Source organism: Pteronotus mesoamericanus, unplaced genomic scaffold (assembly GCF_021234165.1).
Source record: "Pteronotus mesoamericanus isolate MK-2021 breed Mesoamerican mustached bat unplaced genomic scaffold, CSHL_Meso_final contig_182, whole genome shotgun sequence".
NCBI classification, from domain to species: Eukaryota; Metazoa; Chordata; class Mammalia; order Chiroptera; family Mormoopidae; genus Pteronotus; species Pteronotus mesoamericanus.
In genome coordinates, this window is record NW_026555078.1 from 32,429,177 (window position 1) to 32,449,028 (window position 19,852).

A 19,852-nucleotide genomic window follows, 5' to 3' on the forward strand; every position below is an offset into this window, starting at 1 on the left:
AAGTTTCTTTCCAGGTCTTAGTCTGCCAGCGAAGAGTAGAAGATGGTTAGAAAGGCAGTCTGGGACAAGGAAGGCGGCACTAACCTCCACGCCAGGGAATGCCGTGGGCCCTGAGGGAAACCAGGAGAGACTTGTTCTTTTCCTGAATGGTTTACTTTTTCAGTAGCAGACCAGACAGGAAGCAAATCTAGAGATGCTTAGCCAGGTTCTATGCACCTTATGTCTGGAATTGCTTGTGATGACTGAGACAAAGTTGACCAAGACTTGTGTTTGGTTTGTGACAGCCAGTATTTGGGTCCTTTCTGGTCTCACAGGCTTGTGTTGAGCAATCTGCACATTTTTGCTCTCAGTCATTAGACTCCTGAATAGCCTTACAAGAAGAACAAGGAACATACACTCTTCCCTCTCTTCTGATGCTATTCAATATGTTGTTTAATGGACTTCTCCATCTGTCCCAGACCATTCTTCTCTTATCTCATGGAAGAAATGTCCAGCTCGAAGGTCCTAATAGATCTCACTTGCTTTAACTTCTGTCTAAATAGATGAAAACAGGTTGATCCTTGTTATATTAGGGCTTAGTTTTTGCCCCTTACTCTTAACCTTATCCTAACCCCTTCCTTAAAAAGCTCTGTGTGGCTCCATCATCTCTTTCTAATGCCTTCTAATCATTTTTCTCCACCTCAATGTTCCAGCACATAGTAAACCCAGCATATCGTAAACATGTAGTTGTATGCTATCCCTGTTAATTTACTTTTTTACGATCTATGATACCAAGTGATTGAACATATTTTTATCATCAGAAAAATCAACTGAAATTAATAAAAGAAATACTATAATTTGATACCATCTCAAATGTACTAATGTTGTCAAGACCCAACCCTGAATGTGTAAGTCAGTAGAGACAGAAATGTGGTGACCCAAGGCTACTTCAAAGACACGTGATGTAAAACTCAACCCCTTAGAATACAAAAGACCAAGTTTTGAGAGGGCAAGTGGCTCAGAGCCTGAATCTCTCCCAGCTATCAACTAGTTCTATAGCAGTTACTAGATTCTGTCGCCGACTCAGGAAACTTGGGCCAAGAAGCCCGGTCACCCTAGCTTGCACTGTCTGCTCTAATCTCCCTGCCCTTATTCCTTATCACTCAGAGGTTGGTGGGACCATTCCCTGGATTACTAGTCTGTGAAAAAGACTGTCACCAGAACCTCTTACCTAATAAATTAATGATGCAATTATCACCCAGTTCTCAAAATGTGCAAGTTATTGATATCTAAATGTAAATATAAGAAAAAGAATTTTTTTTGAGAATTTTTATGAGTTTATTTGGGCCAAACTGATAACAATTGCTAGGAAGCAAAATCTCAACGTATTGGGAAAATGCTCTGGAAGAAGAATTTAAAATCTCACCTTGTAGCATTAGCAATGCAGTATCTTAAGTATTTCCTTGGTTATTCCACTACGGTCCCATTTCAATTAATGTAGTTATAATTCAACTCTCCTTCAGTGTTAGAGAAAGCCATTTTCAAAGGCCCATTAGCCAAAAGATCCAAGTGCAGGTAGAGACCAAGAAGCCGTCATTGCCGACTCTTAACACTCTCCTTTCTTTTCACTGGGGGTTTCTGCATGTTGACAGGCACATAGTCTAACCACAAAAAGCTTTCCCCTGAGAAAGTTATCTCAGCACTGACTCTGTATTGACAGACACATGCTAACTAGCATCAGAGAATTCTGTTTAATGATGGCCCACTCTCCCCAGCTGCTATTTTACAGAAGCACCAATGGCGTTTTGAGAAGACTCTAACCCTTGTCCCAGCTGCGGGCAGGGCACTTTGCTTTTGTGGTCAAAAGAGCAGGAGGCTGTCCTCTGCTCTCCCCTCCTGCAAAGCGGGTCCTGACCCGCGTCTCCTAAGGGGTTAGACTGAGCGAGAAAAGGACACCGCATCCACACCAAGCCACAGCACAGAGCAGCATTCTCAGTTAGCAAACCTGCTCCCCATCAGGAGGAAAAGTGCCCCCCAACAATTGGGGATAAAACCAGGAAATGCAAGGGAGGGAACATTCCAGGGTGAAATTTAAAAAAAAAATAGAAAAAGAAAGGAAAAAAAAAAAAACAAAAGAAAAAGGGGAAAAAAGAGAAAATGCACAAAGCCCATGAGGCTGTCTGGTTAACCATGGGTTAGAAGGAGGTTTGGAAAACCACATGTAACAGCATCTCTGCAGATCCAAAGACCCCAGGGCGAAAGACATGTGGGTGAAAGGCATTTCACCACTTATGCTCTCTTAGTTTTAATTTTTAAAAATCTATTGTAACCCAAATTTGGACCACCAATCATTTTCACCTGTCCAGCATTTTCATCTTTCCAGAGTCAAAAGAGCAACAAAGGTGTCCGAAGATCCCTTTCCCACAGCCAATTCCACTCAGCCCTCTATCCCTGGGTTATAGGTGCTCAGAGCAGACACTGCAGCGGGATATGCCACACACAGCCAGTCACCAAACCACACTGCACTAAAAGGGCTTCTGGGGGACTTACTTGTACTTGTGCTGGTTCCAATTGTATTGATTGTAGTAGGGACGGATGAGGAGGAGTAGAGGGGCACATGGCCATTCTCACACCCCAGACTTTTGTCCTGCCAGTTGGAGGCGTTGATGCAAATCCCAGAATCCCGAGAGTTCTGCCACCCATTGAGCTTGTCGTCGGAGTTCTGTCTTTGGTGATAGTAGTGTGTCTGCCCATAATCCACAGAGTCTGAGCGGCCCCGATTCTGGCCACCGAAGCTGGTTGACGTGCGGTCCTCCAAGTGATTCAGCCACATGGCTAAAGCACTGCGGTCTTCCAGCGAGGTGGCTGGGTGTATCAACGCGTAGGACAGCAGCTGCCTGCTCTCTTCGATGTGCTGGTTGTGTTCAATAGAGTGCGCCAGGATTTTGGGCAGCAGTTTCATATACTCTACTTTTGCGTCAAGGTTTCCTGGCTTCAGCAAAGGCAGGTGAGTTAACAGGAGGGAAATCACTTTATCCTTGGATTCCTGTTGCCATTGGTTAATGATTCCTGGAAAGGAAAATATACGGGGCAAATAAGTAAATACAGCCATAGCGATACAAAATTCCACACTGTAAAGAGAATGCTGGTGGATTAGCACCCCAATCTATGGACCCTGGCTAATTTTTCTCAAAACAGCCAATGCATTGGATTGGATAACTGACCTCAGGTTGCCAGGGGGCAGTGACTTCAGTGACATATGGAACCAATGTTCTTAGTCTCATTCTCATTTAGCTCTCCAAAGAGGCTACAAGTACTTTGGTACAACCAAACAGAATTACAACCATGTTTTTCGTTTTTCCTTAGAAAAGTCTAGCCAACCTCAGATAGGGGAGGAGGAGGTAAGGAATAAGAAAATCTCTATTAAAAAGCAAGTATAATCAAGGGTCCATATACCGGAGTCCTCGGGGATAAGGCTGCTTCCCACCCCCCACCCCCACCTCCAGGCATCTGTGGAAAAGTGGTTTAAACTCTGGTAAAGGCATTTGTGTGAAGTTGGTAAAACTTCTTAGATGGAGAAATCTGTCAAGAAAGAAAACAAAGGACACCCCTTGCCCTCATGAAGCAAACCTACACCTTGCTCACGGGAAGCTGACTCAGAAAACGTGAGTTCAAATCTCAAATGAGCAACAGACTCCAAGCTTCAGGAGCACCTCTGACCACAGAGATAAGCAAATTTTTCTCTATGAATATAGATCTATTTGGTTATTTTTATTGTGGTAAAATATATATAGCATCGTATTGCCCATTTTAACAATGTTTCAGCATACAGTTCAGTGGCATTAAGTCCCCTCACACTGTTGTGCAACCATGACCACCGTTCATGTCCAGATCTTTTTCATCTTCCCAAACCAAAACCCTGTGCGCATGAAACAGTAATGCCCCATTCCCTCCTCGCCCCCTCGCCTGCCAACCACCATTCCCCTTTCTGTCTCTGTGCCTTTGACTACTATAGGTATCTCATATAAGTGGAATCACAGAGTATCTATCCTTTTGTGACTGGTTTATTTCACTTTGCATAATGTTGTCATGATCCTCCATGTGAAGATCTGTTTTTAACTCATTCAGAGGGATCCCTCTTATCCTCTTCTGATCAAAACACAAACTGGTCACCTTTAGGTAACTATGGGTAAACAGTGCGCTTCGCCTTGATTGGCCTTTGAGAAGTAGCTTGTTCTAGGGACTGAACAATTGTCCACAGTTATCCACAGGACCTTGGGTCACAGGAAAGAAAGCTCCCTTCTAGCAAAGTCATTCCTGACTGCTGAAGACCTCAACTTTGGCCCACTGATGACCCTTCAAGGACAGGCAGTCCTGCTGACTTTCACACAGTACCTCCAGGGTTGAAAAAGAGTTTCTGGAATTTAGCAGAAGGTCTTTGCTATTCTGGCAGGACACAGACGTATCAGAATAAGCTCAAAAGGCTTCACTGACTGTAAGTTGCAAACGCATCAGCCATGTACTCTAAGGCCTCTCAGGACTACAGGGGTATATTCGAAGAAAAGGATCAGGCAAGGTATATAATGAAAAAATGTGGGCTTTGGAGTCAGGCAAATCTGGGCATGAATCCCAGATCTGCCACTTAATTTGCAGTGGAACTTTGGTCAATTACTTAACCTCTCTGAGCCTCAACCCCCTCATCAATCACGTGTTACCAAGAGCATCCGCCAAGAGCATCTGCCCTCCTTGTGTTATAGGATTAAATGAAGTAATATATCAAAAACCCATTCAAGTACTTGATGGTGGAAATAATTCCTTCTACTTGTCTCTGCATTAGTCGGGCCCACAGTAGAGCAATATTCGGTGGTTTTGTTTACCAAGGCTTAAAAATACTAGACCAGAGTTGACCCTGGGAAGGTCATTAAACATCATCAGAGCTGGAAAAGGGGACTAAAGTCAAAAGGTGAAAGAAAATGGGGTTATTGAGCTTCCAATTGAACAATATGAAAAGATGCTTGACTCCTTCCCAGTGGAGATCTAATAAGGAGATGAACAATCAACTATTTGAAGTGGACATCTTCAAATTGAAGCAAAAGCAGTTAAGATGAGATGTGGAGAAGAACCAAGTGCCAGAATGACAAAAGACCCAGAGGAGTCACCAAGAAAGGCTCTACAGTCTGTCCTGAGGGTACAAAAAATAGAACTGGATGGTCTACAGAAGCACATAGAAATATACATTTCATATAATGGACTATGGGATTTAACAAAGAATTTTAAATTTTCTAGGGTTAAAAGTGAAAAGAGGTGAAATTAATTTTAATCTCTTATTTAATCCAATATATTAAAATATCATTATTTCAGCTTAAAATTAACCTAAAATTACTAATGGAATATTTCCCATTCTTTGCTTTGTATTAAGTCTTTGAAATCCAGGGTACATTTTACTGTGGACAGCACATCTCAGTGTGGACAAGTCACAGCTGAAGTGCTCAGACGCCGCGTGTGGCCAGAGGCCCTGACTGGCCCGGCCAGCACAGGCCTAGAGACATTCAGACGGGGAGGCATGTGGGAGGGCACAGATGACCTCGGCAGGTCCCTCCCAGCTCCCTGCCTCTATATTTAGCTAACTGCCACCTGACACAAGACAACCCTCGTGCGTTCCACTAGGTATAACCTCCCTTTTTTCAAGAAGCTCCGGGGGATGAAAAAAGCACCAATTCTAACTTTCTCATCAATACGTTTTCAGCAAACACCCGGCCTGTTATAAATCATGAATATGCTTGGGATGAAGACAGGGATCTATTCATTAAGCCCGAGGAGCTCAAGAGGCACTGGCAAGAAGCAAAAGGGCCTGAGAGGAAGATGAATCCATGTCCGACGCCAACACCGATCAGATGTGGTTAGCGTACACCCTGGAAAAATGTATGTTTAAAAATAAAATTTGGGAACAACCTTGAATAAAGATTCACAAGGCAGAGGAACTCCCTGGATTTCTGCTAGGTCACTTCCCTGTTTGGATACTCTACCTTTCCTCAAAGGTCAGTCTAAAAAAAAAGTCAGGAACAAAAACAAAACGTAAATAGGACTCAGAGTACAAACTAAACAGGTTACCTCCGTGCAAGCCCTCTCTACCAGATAGTAACCAGGATTCCTGAGGAGGGGCAAACATAGCAAAGAGGAGAGGGAAACAAGAGGCCACTGGCCCAAGTCCCTCCCGGCCTGAAATGGTTCTTTCGCTAACCTCGGGGACAGGAACAGGGCTTGGACGGAGTGGGGCTCTGACATGGCCAGGAAGACAGCTATGACTTTTGTTTACTGCCACTGGGAACATGGGCACAAGGCTGCCTTCTGAGGGCTCGCTACCTCGACTGGTCAAACTGTTTCTGCCACTATACAGCTGCCAGGCTGACAGCGAGCGGCACTGAAAGTTTTCTGTGCCAGGCTCTCTTCTAAGTGCTGTTGTATAAGTTACTCATTTCATCCTCTCTAGAAGCGTATGAGGTAGGCCCTGTTACAGACTCATTTTACAGACGAGGACACACAGAGGCACAGAGAGGTCAAGTAACTTGTCCCAGGTCCCCAGGCTAGTGAGGTGGCAGGATAGGAGTATGAAAATAAACATAAAGATGCATAATCATTATCATGCTAGAAGAGCCTGGACATAAGCTAAATACATTAGTATTTATATTATATAATATATAATCATATAATACATGAGATATATAATTATATAAATATATAATTGCATATAAAATTAGTATATGTGTATTACACTTATACATATAATAAGTATATTAGTAAAGTACACGGATCAGAAGAGTTGGTCAGCTATGAAAGTGTAGAGAAAAACAAATTACAGAGACAATGTAGATGATACCTATTGTGGTTTTTATTTTATTTTACCCTCAAGCAAGGACATTTTTTCATTACTTATTTTAAAGAGAGGGGAAGGGAAAAGGGAGAGAGAAAAATACCTGTATCCTCCCTCTTGCATGTGCCCTTACCAGGGATCAAACCCACAGTGTAAGTATGTGCCCTGATCAGGAATTGAACCCGCAATCCTTTGACTACAGGATTACGCTCCAACAAACTGAGCCACACCAACCCGGGCCCCTATTGTGGTTTTAAAACTTGTCCACAATTTCCTTGACACCCCTTTCTGAAATGTGGAGCCTAATTAACACTCTTCCCTTTGAGTGGAGGCTGGACCTTGTGAGTCACTCCCAGCAAACAGAGAGTGGCATGACAGCGTGTGACTTCATGAACCAGGTAATAAAAGACAATGCAGCTCTTGCCTTGCTCTCTCTTGGGTCGCTCGCTTGGGGGAAGCCAGCTGCGATGTTGTGTGGACACTGAAACAACCCAACAGGGTGGGAGCTCTTGGTGGGGAGGAACGGAGATCTCCTGCCAGCCGCCAGCACCAATTGGCCTGCCACATGAGGGGACCACCTCAGAAGCAGAACCCGCGGCATGAGTTATGCTTCAGATGACTGCGTTCCAGACAACATATTGAAGGACACTGAGCCAGAACCACTCATACTCCCGATCCACGCATGCCTGTTGTTGTTAAGCTGCTAAGTTCTGGGTACTTTTTTATAGGGCCAAAGATAACAAATACACCTACCCCAAGTGCCCCTCAAGGAAAAAGAAAGTTTTAGGCATTTGGCTGGCTTAGAGTTGTTCAGTCTTTCAGGCCACGTCATTCCCACTCTGAGACGAACGCATGAAGCTAACCGGTTGCCACTTAGCCTCCCTCATCCTGATTAGCCACTCACCAAACAACTCTGGACTTTGATTTAGCTTCCCAGGTTCCTTCAGGGAGAAAATGAACTGATCATACAAGACTCGAGGTATTTCTAGATTCTGTGATGATGACTTTTCAGGGCAACTTACTAAATGGTTGCTGATTATGATTTGGCTTCCTGTGGTGGCCTTGCTGTGCTGATTATATGGACTTTGAGTACATCTGGTCCCTCTGATGATGATGACTCCCCCTGGCAAATTAATAAGCCAGCACTGCAGGCTCTTCTTCCTTGCTTCCTACTTGGTACTGAATCAGTTTCTCAGGGTGAGCATCCCCAGGGCACTAGTGAGAGGGAGCATCTCCATCTTCAAAGAGAATCCAGGCCCTACCGGCTGGTCCTCTTAGTGGCTCAGTCCTGCCCAGCTGCCCACTGGCCTCCTCTGTGGCGTCCATACCACCTTCCGGACAGGAAAGAGCTTTTACTGAGATGCGCACTCAAGGGATTCTCCCTACCGGAGAAGGCCAAGGAATCCTCAAAATTCTCAATTAATTGATCGCTTTTGTGAGGCAGTTTCTATTATTATTCACTGCAACATCTTTCTATTCAGTAGACAGTCTAGAAAAATGGAAGTCCAAGAACAGCAAGGTTCAGCGATGCCAACTCACCTCTATTACTTTCTCTGAATACTTGATTAATTCTCTGGATAAAGAACAGAGACGTAAGAGTTTGCTGGATGTCTTATAAGGGTAAAAGTTAGTGATTTATAGTTTATGAACCAGTGACATAGTAACTAAAAACATCTTAGTAAAAGAGCTCTAATTAAAGACCATGAAAGCTGTCTCAATGATTGTTGGTGTGACGAAGAGCGTCTTTAAATTCCAAGGCTGGTATTATTACTACACAATGGTACTACACAATGTATGTCAATGTTTCAGGGCTCCAGTTATTAGTAAATTACCCTTGAATTGCTATTTTATTATACCTTTGTTCTCAGTTTAATAACATTTACCATCTCACAAGTGTATTTAGGCAATATGCTCATGTGACAAATGTCTGGAAATTAAGTACACACACACAAGAAGTATATATTAAATAAATGTGCTTAAGAATACTAGTGGGCATTAAATGGTCAAGTTTTCCTTGGGAGAATTTATATTAAAACTCAATCCTAGACGTATCATGTAATAAAGGCTTCTAAACATAGAACAACTTTGCACAACTCAAGGACAGCCCGGCCAGTGGTAACATCTCATGCCATGTATTTATTGAACTGACAGGGCACCTGAAAAAAAAAAATCAGGGGGAAAATTGGCAAATAGTGGGAATCTTGTGTTGGCACCTGCACTTGCCTGTTGTCTCCCAAGGTACTCTCTTGAGCTAGAGATGACTAGAGAAACAGCCCCATAATTTGGTGGAACCCTGGAAGAGATGTGGATTAGGCCAGTTGTGATGGGGGACCCAGAAAATATGGCGGGACAGAGCTCCTACAGCTGCAAGTGGTGCTTAGAGCAGATACGGGTGATTGAGAAGATAGAAACCTTCTCTCTACTCTCAAGGTGGGTGATTGCTGGCTTCCACAGCAGCCCCCTGGTATTCATGCCCTTTTGTGTTCTCCTCCTACAATGAATCTGAGCAGGTCCGCACGATCAGTAGATCGTGGTGGTGGTGTTCTGAGATTAGGTCCTAAAAGGCACTGCAACTTCCACCTCACTCTCTTGGTTTGCTTGCTCTGGGGAAAGCTAGCCATAACAATTATGAAGACAGGCAGCCCTGGCAGAGGTCCTTGTGGGGAGGAACTCAGGCTTGCTAATAGCAGCCAATACCACCTCCTAGCCATGTGAGTGATTCACCCAGAAGTGGGTTCTCCAACTCTAGTCAATACTTCGTAAAAGACATTAAGCCAGAACTACCCAGCTGGGCTGTCCCACATTTTTGACCCTCAGGAAACTAAGATAAATGTTATTACGTGAAGCCATTAAGTTTTAGGGGTAACCTGTCACATAGCAATAGTTAATGTGGTAAAAAATCACTCAAAATGCTACTGCCCCTTGAATTCACTAGAGAAGACAGGGATCTATATGTAGTAGATTCCATGGCCTATTATAACCACTGGAGCTTTCTCTGAGAACATGAAGGTCATTAGGTTTTGGTCACTCACAGGCACCTGACCATCCTCAAGGGGCTTAAGAACCAGGCAACACTGCTCCCAACAGATACCTGTCACCCACTTACTGCTCCAGAGTGATCTGGTCATCTCTTCAATAAGGACTTCGCATCTCAGTCACTTTTTTTTCCTGGGTAGTACTGGCATGGCTGAGTGCTCAAAGTGGGGAGGCTGCTTTGCTCCTAAAGACCCCAGGCCAACAGTGAACTAGCCCTGAGATCTCAGCAAACAGCTCAAGTTAGGGTTGGGATTCACCTTCAGGCTTCTAACCTTCTCCTGGTTATGACCAGCTCTTACCTGTCTGAAGCTGCCCATCCCCAGCGGGCACATAAAACAGGCCAGCTTCTGAAAGCACATGTCTCAGTTCTGACCTGTGACCTTGCCTCCCACATTTGCACCTCTAGTCCAGATCTCCTTCTAAGCCTCAGACTCTCATATCCCAACTGCATCCTCTACATCTCTACTCAGGTGATCGCAAAGTTAACCTGTCCAAAACTGAACTCATGTTCTTATTCACTAGATCTGCCCCTTTGTTGTTGTTCCCTATCTAAGCAAATAACTTTTCTATCTCTTTAGTAGCTCAGGTCAAAACCTTGGAGTATCCTTGACAATCCTTTCTTTCACATCCCTTATTTAACCTGTCAGCAAATCCTGTCTGTCCAGTCTCCAAAATACATGCAGACTCTGTCTACCTCTCACCAAACTTCTGCATTCCACCCACCCCCGACAGTCTATTATCAATGTAACAACCAGATGATCTTTTCATACTAGAACAGAGATTTTTAACCAGTGTGCCATGGCATAGTTGCATGCCGCAACGGGCGTACTGGTGTGCTGTGAGAATTTTTAAAACATGCAACACCTGATTATTTAGTTGGGACACTGACCTCTTTTCCCTTAGATCGTTAAATAAAAAAAAAAAAAAAAAAAATGACAACAGCCAACATAACAATAACTGTCCAGAGGGAATGAATCAAAATTATACCTATTTTTTTCAGGTCAGCAAAAAACATATTTTTTGGTATACTGCAGAATTTTAGTAATTAGTTTATGTGCACCATGAGAGGAAAAAGGTTTAAAACTGCTGTACTAGAAGATGTCATGTCATTTCTCTGACCAAACATTCCAATGGTTTCCCATCTTACATCAAGTAGGAGCCATACAATGGCCTATCAGCCCCTCTTTGATGTAGGCCCCCTCCCTGCTATGTCCCTCATTCGCATCAGGCCATCGTGGCTTTCTCGATGTTCCTTTAACGTGCCAGACATGTGCCTACTTCCCAGCCTTTGCATTTGCTGTTTCCTCTGGCTGGGCTGCTTTTCCCCAAGACCCACAGTCAGCTCCCCTCAGTTCTGCCTGCACAAATGTTACCTTTCCGGTGAGACCTCCTCTCTCCACACTCCTTTAAATCGCCCACATCTTCCCTTCACCCTGCGCTCCTTTACCCCCCACCGCCCTGCTTTATTTTTCTCCATAGCATTCATCACAGGACCTGCTGTGGGTCATTTATTTTCTGTCTTTCTCTACTAGACTATAAACTCTACGAGGGTAGTGGAATTGTCTCCATTTTTCCATGCATTAACATTTCCTTATTAATCACATTTTTGACTACATAAAATTGTGTCGAGGCATTTTGTTTAACAGTGGACTTCTTACTTCGAATCGCAAGCACTTCCTAGAAATTTCCTTTACATAAAGACTGATGGACTGGGTGACCTGCTAACGACAGTGGGTACCAACTGTCACCTAAAACTGTTCAGTTACCCCTTTCTCATTTAACTCTGCAGAATTGACTACTTTTTGCTTTAATGTCAAATAAAAACAAGAACATATAAAGGAGGAAAATAAAGCGATTAGCTCAATTTTCAAAGTCTTTCCTATATTCCCCTTCTCAATATTCTATTTAGGATGGAAACTTTCCCTGCGTGCTAGAAAACAAAAGCATAATGGGCACTTATCCTGATTGTGACTGACACCAATTAAAGTAATCTACATGATAAAGATTTGAGAGGCTGAGACAGCAGAATTAAATGTACTTAATATACTCTTTTGCAAACATCTGTTGAAGAAAGGAAACCAATGCCAATAGGATTGTACATACAAGTGTTCTTAGCCATAAGTGATTATGTTCTAATAAAACCTCAGAGGAATAGGTCTTCTAAGGGTCATATAAATTAGAGATGAAGAGAAGGTTACATTACTCCTGACAAATGCAAGACAAATCCTTGCAAACCACATTCGGCTACTTTTTTTATATCAACAACCCCTCTGAGAAGAGGCTATAAACGTTCTAAAAGCAGGAAGCCTTCGCACTCGCTAATCTTCAGTGCCACTCCCGCACTCCCAGAACACCACCGACAAAACCCCGCAGACCACAAAATGACTCTCCAATAGCGTTTCAAAATAATGAATTAGCAATCCTCTTGCCAACCTTACAAAGGAGAAAAACATGCTTTGTATTCCTACAGTAAGTCCTCCTGTAACGTCATCGTCAGGTTCTTGGAAACTGCAATTTTAATTGAAACAAAGTATCATGAAACCAACTTTACCATAGGCTAATCGATATAAACAAAGGTTAAGTTTCTAGAGCATATTTCTGGTCACAAATATATCATGAAACTTCCAAATTAAGACCCAAAATGCTTGTCATATTACACACACGGCAATAAGTGTGAGCTATACATATGTTTAAGATGAATGAACACAAGATCATTCCTTTCCTAACTGCTTATTCCAGTTCAGGGTCACGGTTGGCTGGAACCTATCCCAGCAGCTCAGGGTGCAAAGCGAGCACTGACCCTGGCCAGGGTGCCCGTCCATCAGAGAGCCACTCACACTCATACCCACACTCACTCATACTGGGGCAATGCAGACACACCAGTTCACCTCACATGCACACCACTGGGACATGGAAGGAAACCGGAGTACCCAGAGCAAGCCCACGTGGTCATGCGGAGACTATGCAAACTCCACACACACAGCGACCCCAGCCAGGAATTGATTTTTTTTTTTTTTCTCAATAACATTCTAACGAAACAGTGTTGAACAAAGTGATGTTATTCGAGGACCTGTAGTACACTCCGATGCAGGCCTTGTTCCACGAGAAGCACTCAAAATGAGCGCCTTGAAAGAAGCCCACCAAGGTCCACGTGGCCCCATTGCAATGATATTTCTTAGCCAACTCCAAGACCAAAATCCTTGGCCGTGTCCAGACAGAGTCAACAAAGGAGTGTCTTGGGAGGAATTTAAACAGCTCAAATCACAAAAGAATAGTTTGTTGTCAATCCAATTGACCAAGAGGAACAACAGCCACTTCACACAATGGTATTACACACCTCCCAGAGTCTGGGAAGGGCCGTTGTGAACAAGTGTTACCTCTGACAACAGGGAGCCAGTCTATGTCTTTAAATGAGTCTAGGCTGTTAAGTCACTGAGTCCCACACTTTTGAAAACAATGAGGAAGTTGCTCAACAATGCACAGACAAGATTTCCCATCTTGAGGGATAAGCATCTAAGGTATAAATGTGACTGTAAGAGCCCTGTGATGTGTGTAACTAGGTAAGTATTGTCACAAAGGAACAGCACATAGATATTTCCAAAACATACATGTTAGAAAAGTTGATAGTATAATTCATGTATCACTCATTCATCTATGAAATCTGAAACCCGTGTACAAGTTATTCTACACAGGGGGAATGAACGGATCTGTGGAGGCAGGATATTCAAATTCAGGGTCACAAATGAACGGTTACTGTCTCTGAAAACAAGGCCCTAGTCCACTGTACAGGGACAGCGCTGGGTGACCTGCCCGAGGGACACGGCCAGTCCCGCTCTCCCCTCGCCCTCAGGGTCAGCCCTGCAGAGGGCGTCAGAGGCACACCTCCCTTTCTGGTTCTCCTGAGCCCCCAGCCAACTCCAGGAGCTTGTGCAAAGGGAAACAGAAAAGCAGCTTATTGTCACCTGTTACTTGTGCACTGAACTCATTTTCAGGTTAGTAGGTCTGTGAGCGCCATCAGAATGGGATTTTCCAGATTTTTTGAGAAGAGGAGCTACTTTTCAGTACCTGAAGTCCTCTGGGGCAGTGGGAGAAAAATGAGGAAAGTTAGAAAGGACGATGGTAAAGGATAAAGTTCTCTAATCTGGAACGAGAATGCCTGAGGTCATTTCCCTCCTTCTGGGCATCGCACCGTGAAATTAAATAGACCTCAAGGTCAGTGGCTGGACCAGAATCAGGGCTAAGCAGATGAGGACCCTCTGCTTCAGCAGACTTTGTGGGAATGTTGCAGGGGAAGACGAGAGCTTGCAGCTGTTAAGCCTCCCATGCATCTTTCCCAAGTCTCAAACACACCAGCTAGAATTCTAAGCCAAAGACAGACACAAAAGCAGCGTGAGGACTTAGGCCACACTGGTCCCGAGCTGGGAGTGGTGGCAGTGACCTGTTTGGTTTTAATCTAGCATTATACTGCCACCTTTGGAGGTGGATATATTCATTCGTCCGTTAGGTATTTATCCTTGGTCCTTTCTCAGTGCATATGGCTAGGACCTGTCCTTTTTGTTGGGGTGTGCTGAGTAAGAAATAGCCATGGGAAAGGTTTTGTGCCCCACAGAAGTGTCTGCCATACAAAGAATCTAGAGGTAATCAAACCAGAGGGATAGAGAAATACGAGTACTTTTAACAAGGTCTCCCCATTTGTACAACCAACAGGAAGTTCTGTAAGGAGCAGAATCTATTCTCTGAAGTAACCCCAGAACCTACAGGATATCTCCAGCCAGCAACCAACCCATTATATAAAAACCCCCCACAAAGAGCTGAATCGATTATCACTACATAAATGAAGACTTAACCTTCGGCTGCTTAAATCTTAAGAGAGATCATTATTTATCATTAAATATTCTCTGTGAGAGATATACCCCATATACACCTGAACCCTCTCTCCCCCACCCCGACCCCATTCCCCATGACGTGGTTTAGGAATCTACCTCCCTCCTAAGATCCTGTGGATCTACTCGGGCCCTCGTTGCCTTCTCTCTACCATACAGGTTAGCTCAGTGATGCGACACTTTTTCCCCAAGCAGACCCCACTTTAAGGGTAGGGACAGTGTCTGCACGCATGTGTGTCCCTGACTCACTTTCCCCACCACGTGCTAATGTTGGCCTGTCGGCAGCGGAAACTTTGGACCGAGGCAGAATGGGGAGGGGCACTGACAGAAAGCGGGCGCCAGCCTCTCTCCACAGGGAAATGCTCCCCAGTGCCTTCACCTCAGCCTCCCGCTCAGCCCTCCCAAGGCCGTCCGCTCACCTCCACTCATGCACACACAGGTGGGGAGCCCAGCTGCCTGGAGACTTGGACCCCAGCATGCAGGTTATAAGTACCTAAAATGGGCTCGGTTGTCTTGGGCCTCCTTTCTGAGATATTCACTTCCAAGAACCATAGGAGTATCAGGTGCTTTAAGTGATGTGAGGGAAAGGAAAAGAAATATAATAAAGCACTGTGACTGAGGGCGTTGATTCCAGCTGCACTGTCTGGGGTTGAACCCAATCCTCCATTTAGTTAGCTTTGTGTCCTTAGGCAATTCAGTTAACCATTCCATAGACTTCGGTTTCCTCACCTGGAAAATGAGATGCTTCCTAGGATTGCTGTGCTATTTGGATTATTTGATCTGTATAAAGCATGGGGACCACTGCCTCGTCCATGGTGAACACTAAAGAGTTTGTGGCAGGTACCATCTTCTCAGGGATTGGGATGACACTCCACGGGACCTCTCTTACAGGCAGAGGAAAGGGGAGGAACCGGAGAGCCACGAAGGCCTAAGGCACTGGTTCTCAAAGTAGAGGGGGTCATATACCTGGGAACCTGTTAGAAAAGCAAATCTGGGGAGCCCATCCTAGATTTCCTGAATCAGAAACTGTTTAGAACCCCTTCAGGTGATTCAGGTCCAGACTTAAATTTGAGAACCAGTGGTCCAAGGAACAGAGAAAATCATGGTCTCCAATTTCCAGCTTTTGAATGAACAGTAGGTTACGCCAGATGTGAAAAACAAGTGGGAAAAATGAATTTCTACCAAGAGAAGGGTTAAGAGAAGTTCATTCAATGAGTGGTAGGGATCTATTTTTAAGAGGAAGTTATTGCGTTTAAAAAAATAACCAACACAAAAGCAAGAAAATATCATAATATTTCTAGGACAGGACTGATCTGTCCAGTTTCCGAATAATAGGAATGTTAAAAGGAGGGAGAACACCTTCTAAGTCTAGATGGGGGCAGGGCCCCACAACTTGGCCGATGGGGTTTTAGGGGTCCATTAGGACAATTAAATCTGACCAAGCCGGAGGTAGCTGAGTAAAAAAGTGAAGGTGAGACTTTCCGTCTTAAAGCATCGTTACCGTAGAATCACACCCTCTCCCGCCACCGCTCCATGGGCCCTGGAGCACTCTGCTGCCCTGAGGAGGAGGGCGGAGATGGGTCTGCAGGAGGCCAAGAGGAGCCTGGACTACAGAGCCAGAGTATTACCTCTGAATGGGTGCTCTGGAGAGCCGTTCGCTGAAGTATCAACTCACGGGTCTGACGATGAACCACGGGGACAGGCAGCAAGAGGACCAAAATTCTCTCTATTGGAGGACCGTAATATTTTGCTGCGTTTAGTGGGGAGGTCACAGACGCTGAACAGGTTATATGGAGCTGAACACATTACAGTTGAACCAGATGTTAGGTGAAAAAGTTGTGAGTGGATGGAATTATCACATAAGGGATTGCTCCATCTCCTCCCTCTCCACTTTCTCCTCCTCTTCTTCCCTGCTCTGGTGTCCACTGGCCACGGCTCGTCATTATTGAGTGTCCATCTGGGTATTGTGATGTCAGAGGCATCACCCACAGTGGACAATGCCTGAGGAGAGACTAGCAACCCAGCCCAGTTTGGAGACACGTGGGGCCCTGGTTTGAATTTCCACAATACCACACTCCACTTACCTGGTAGCATCTCACATCTCATACATCTCTGGAGGCCCTTATCCTCCCCTCCCAAAACCAATATGATACTTCAGGGAAACTGAGGCACAGAGAAACTCACTGAAGGTCATATGGCAATACCTTGGTACGACCGTGAACAGTGCCAGAGCTTCCTGACCACTTGTCCACACCAGTCCAGGGGACCTGGCTGCCTTTTATAGAAAGTTTCCACACACCTTCTATTCCTAACCTCAATCACAAGCATCGCCGGCCCAGCAGAATTCTCTGTGCCACAGACTTAGTAACGTGCCCCATTTAGGCCATGAGTACAACTTGTTTGTACTGGACACTGAATTCTAGATATTCTTTTTGAGCTGTTTTGTTTTTATTTCAAACACAGCTACCGAATCAAGTCTTTATACATCAACAAAGCTGACGTTGATTCTCCAAGAAAAATCAGCAGCTTACCATACACAACCCTTCCCAAGTCCTCCCCAAGACGCCAAGAACGTCAAGAATCTGCAGTTTGGGGGTGGGAAGAAGACTTTGTTCCTGGTTGCCCATGGTGGGGCAGGACTGATCTCCTTTTGTTTTCATTTTGCAGGCTTACAGGAGCAGGGCTGAGATCATGAAAGATAACCTAATAAATTGAGATCATCACTTTCTAATATATACTTAGATATGTAATAGATATTTAGTTTGAAAGTAATCAGAATATCTTGACCTTGAGATCCAAAATGGGTAGAGCCTTTGGAGATAAAGGGAAGCAGCTCCTCAGAATAAGATCTGAAGGTGAAGGTGAAGAACAGATATATAACCTTTAGCACCTGGCTTGCTCCACCGATCACTGAACAGATTCCAGTACCTAAATAAAGCCCCGGAAAGCACACATCTCGGAAGAACTGGCTCATTTATAAAACAACCGATGGGTGAAGGCAGGGAGAGCTCACCAGCCAATAAGCTGCCTTGGTTTCTCAACACGACAGCCATACATTTCAACTGTGTAGTAAATAAGGTAAAACTTCATTGTAAAAGAGCCCCAACTGCCCCCCATGTGATCCGCCTTTGCTGCCTCCTCATGTGACTGGCCTCCCAATTTAGAGCGTAACCAACTCCCAATGACCTGTAATAACACCATTCCCAAATTAGAGCTCTCAATTTGACTTGGCCTCAGTCCCTCCCTCCAAGCAAAATAAAGCATCCGTTTTCTTTTTTTCACATTCATAATACTCTCCTTTTTGAGTTGCCAACTCAAACCCTGCTCCAGTCAGATCGAGCCCTTCCTCTTTTTTTTTTCTGGTTAGCCAAAGAGCCCGATGGAAAAACACCAAGAGACAAAAACAAAAACAAAATCAGACGAAAATTCCAAGTAAGTGACATTCAGCTGGAAAAGCTATGATTCACATGCAAATAAAAATCTCCCCGAATTCACTGTTACATGACGAAAGCCCCTGGCTTCGACATAAAAAGGGCAGAATGAAATCACCCACAATTAAACTCACCCTGGAATACTGGAATTCTCTGGCTAGGCCTCCCCAGCTCATGATAAGAAAACCCCCAACTGTAACAGAATGAAGCTAGTTGTGTTGGGTCCCAGGGCATCCCCGCCTCAGCCAGCCTTCACTCCTCAACACGCCCCACGCCAGCCTTCTCCACCTTCCTTCGCTCCTCACCTGGACTCGGCATGACTTATACCGACACGGGGCACACACAGTCCCCCAGACAGCAGCCCTCCTTTATGCGCAGACGTGAGGGGGCTGTGAGGGGGACCCTGGACCTCACTCCCACACCCCCACACCCCCATCACAGGATGCCGGTATGCAAGGAGGCTTTCTAAGGAACTCTGGGAAGATCCCCCCAAGACCAGATGGAGCTTTTGTATCAGCTTAACAGCATCATCGGCCTCTGATCTCAAGTCCAGGCCAGAGGTGGTTTAGCAAGTCGCCTCTCCTGACTGGTAGGTAATTTACCATCCCGCTTCTGCTTTTTCTGCTCAGGGGAAAGTTAATCAGACACCATTTTCTTTTTCTCCAGATGGTTCCCTTAGGAAGCACAATCCACCTGTCAGAGAATCACAGAATCTTGCAGGTGGAAGGGCCCTCAGAGGTGTGCTGGCCCCTCCTTCCAGTTGTGGGTCTCCCCCACACAATTCCCCCTCGATGGCCACCTGCGCCGCACTGCCCCCAGCCCGGGGAGCCCACTCCCACGGCCAAGGAGAGCGACGGTTACTGAAGGCGAAATCGGCCTCTCTGGAACTTCTTCCCATGCAATGACGATCGGCTTTTCTGAAACCACAAGGAACAAATCTACAAATACTTGCACACCCGCGTTCATAGCAACATCATTCACAAAAACCAAAAGGAACCCCAATGTCCATCGATGGATGAATGACTAAACAAAATGTGGTAAATACATACAATGAAATATTATTCAGCCCATTAAAAGGAATGAAATTCTGACACATGTCATAACATGAATGAACTGTGAAACATGCTAAGCGAAGGAAGCCAGACACAGAAAGACAAATATTATATAATTCCATATATATACATATTCATATTCATATTCATATTCTAGATGAGGCAAATTCATAGAGGCAGAAAGTAGATTAGAAGTTACCAGGGGCTGAGAGGATGGGGGAAGTTACTGTTTAACATATAAAGAGTTTCTGTTTGGGATAATTAAAAGGTTCTGAAAATCAAGAGGAAATACGGTAGCACAGCATTGACTGTAATTAATGTAAAAGAGCTGTACACTTAAAAATGATCAAAATGGCCAATTTTATGTATATTTTCCTACAATTAAAAATTACCAAAACATCTATTCCCTCTTTCACAAGATAGCTGTCCCCCTAATTTTTATTTTTAAGGCTAAAGATCTCCAGTTCCTTTGACTAATATTTAGATAGGATGACTTCTAGACCCCCACAGCTTCCTGGCCACCCTCCTCTGGGTCCGCTCTTTGAAAACCTGATGCCCAGAACTGAACAGCAGACCGCACTCGGCCACCTCCTCCCTGGT

General features: G+C 44.6%; 1 protein-coding gene across 2 annotated transcripts in view; it reads right to left on the bottom strand.

The window, feature by feature from the left end:
- The window catches only part of SAMD4A (sterile alpha motif domain containing 4A), a 201,376-nt gene that overhangs the window by 78,258 nt on the left and 103,266 nt on the right, over positions 1-19,852 (bottom strand). For both annotated transcript variants that reach the window (XM_054567543.1, XM_054567542.1), the window contains exon 3: positions 2,530-3,048. In XM_054567543.1, the coding sequence (XP_054423518.1) occupies positions 2,530-3,048 (519 nt within the window). The remainder of the gene's footprint in view (positions 1-2,529; positions 3,049-19,852) is intronic.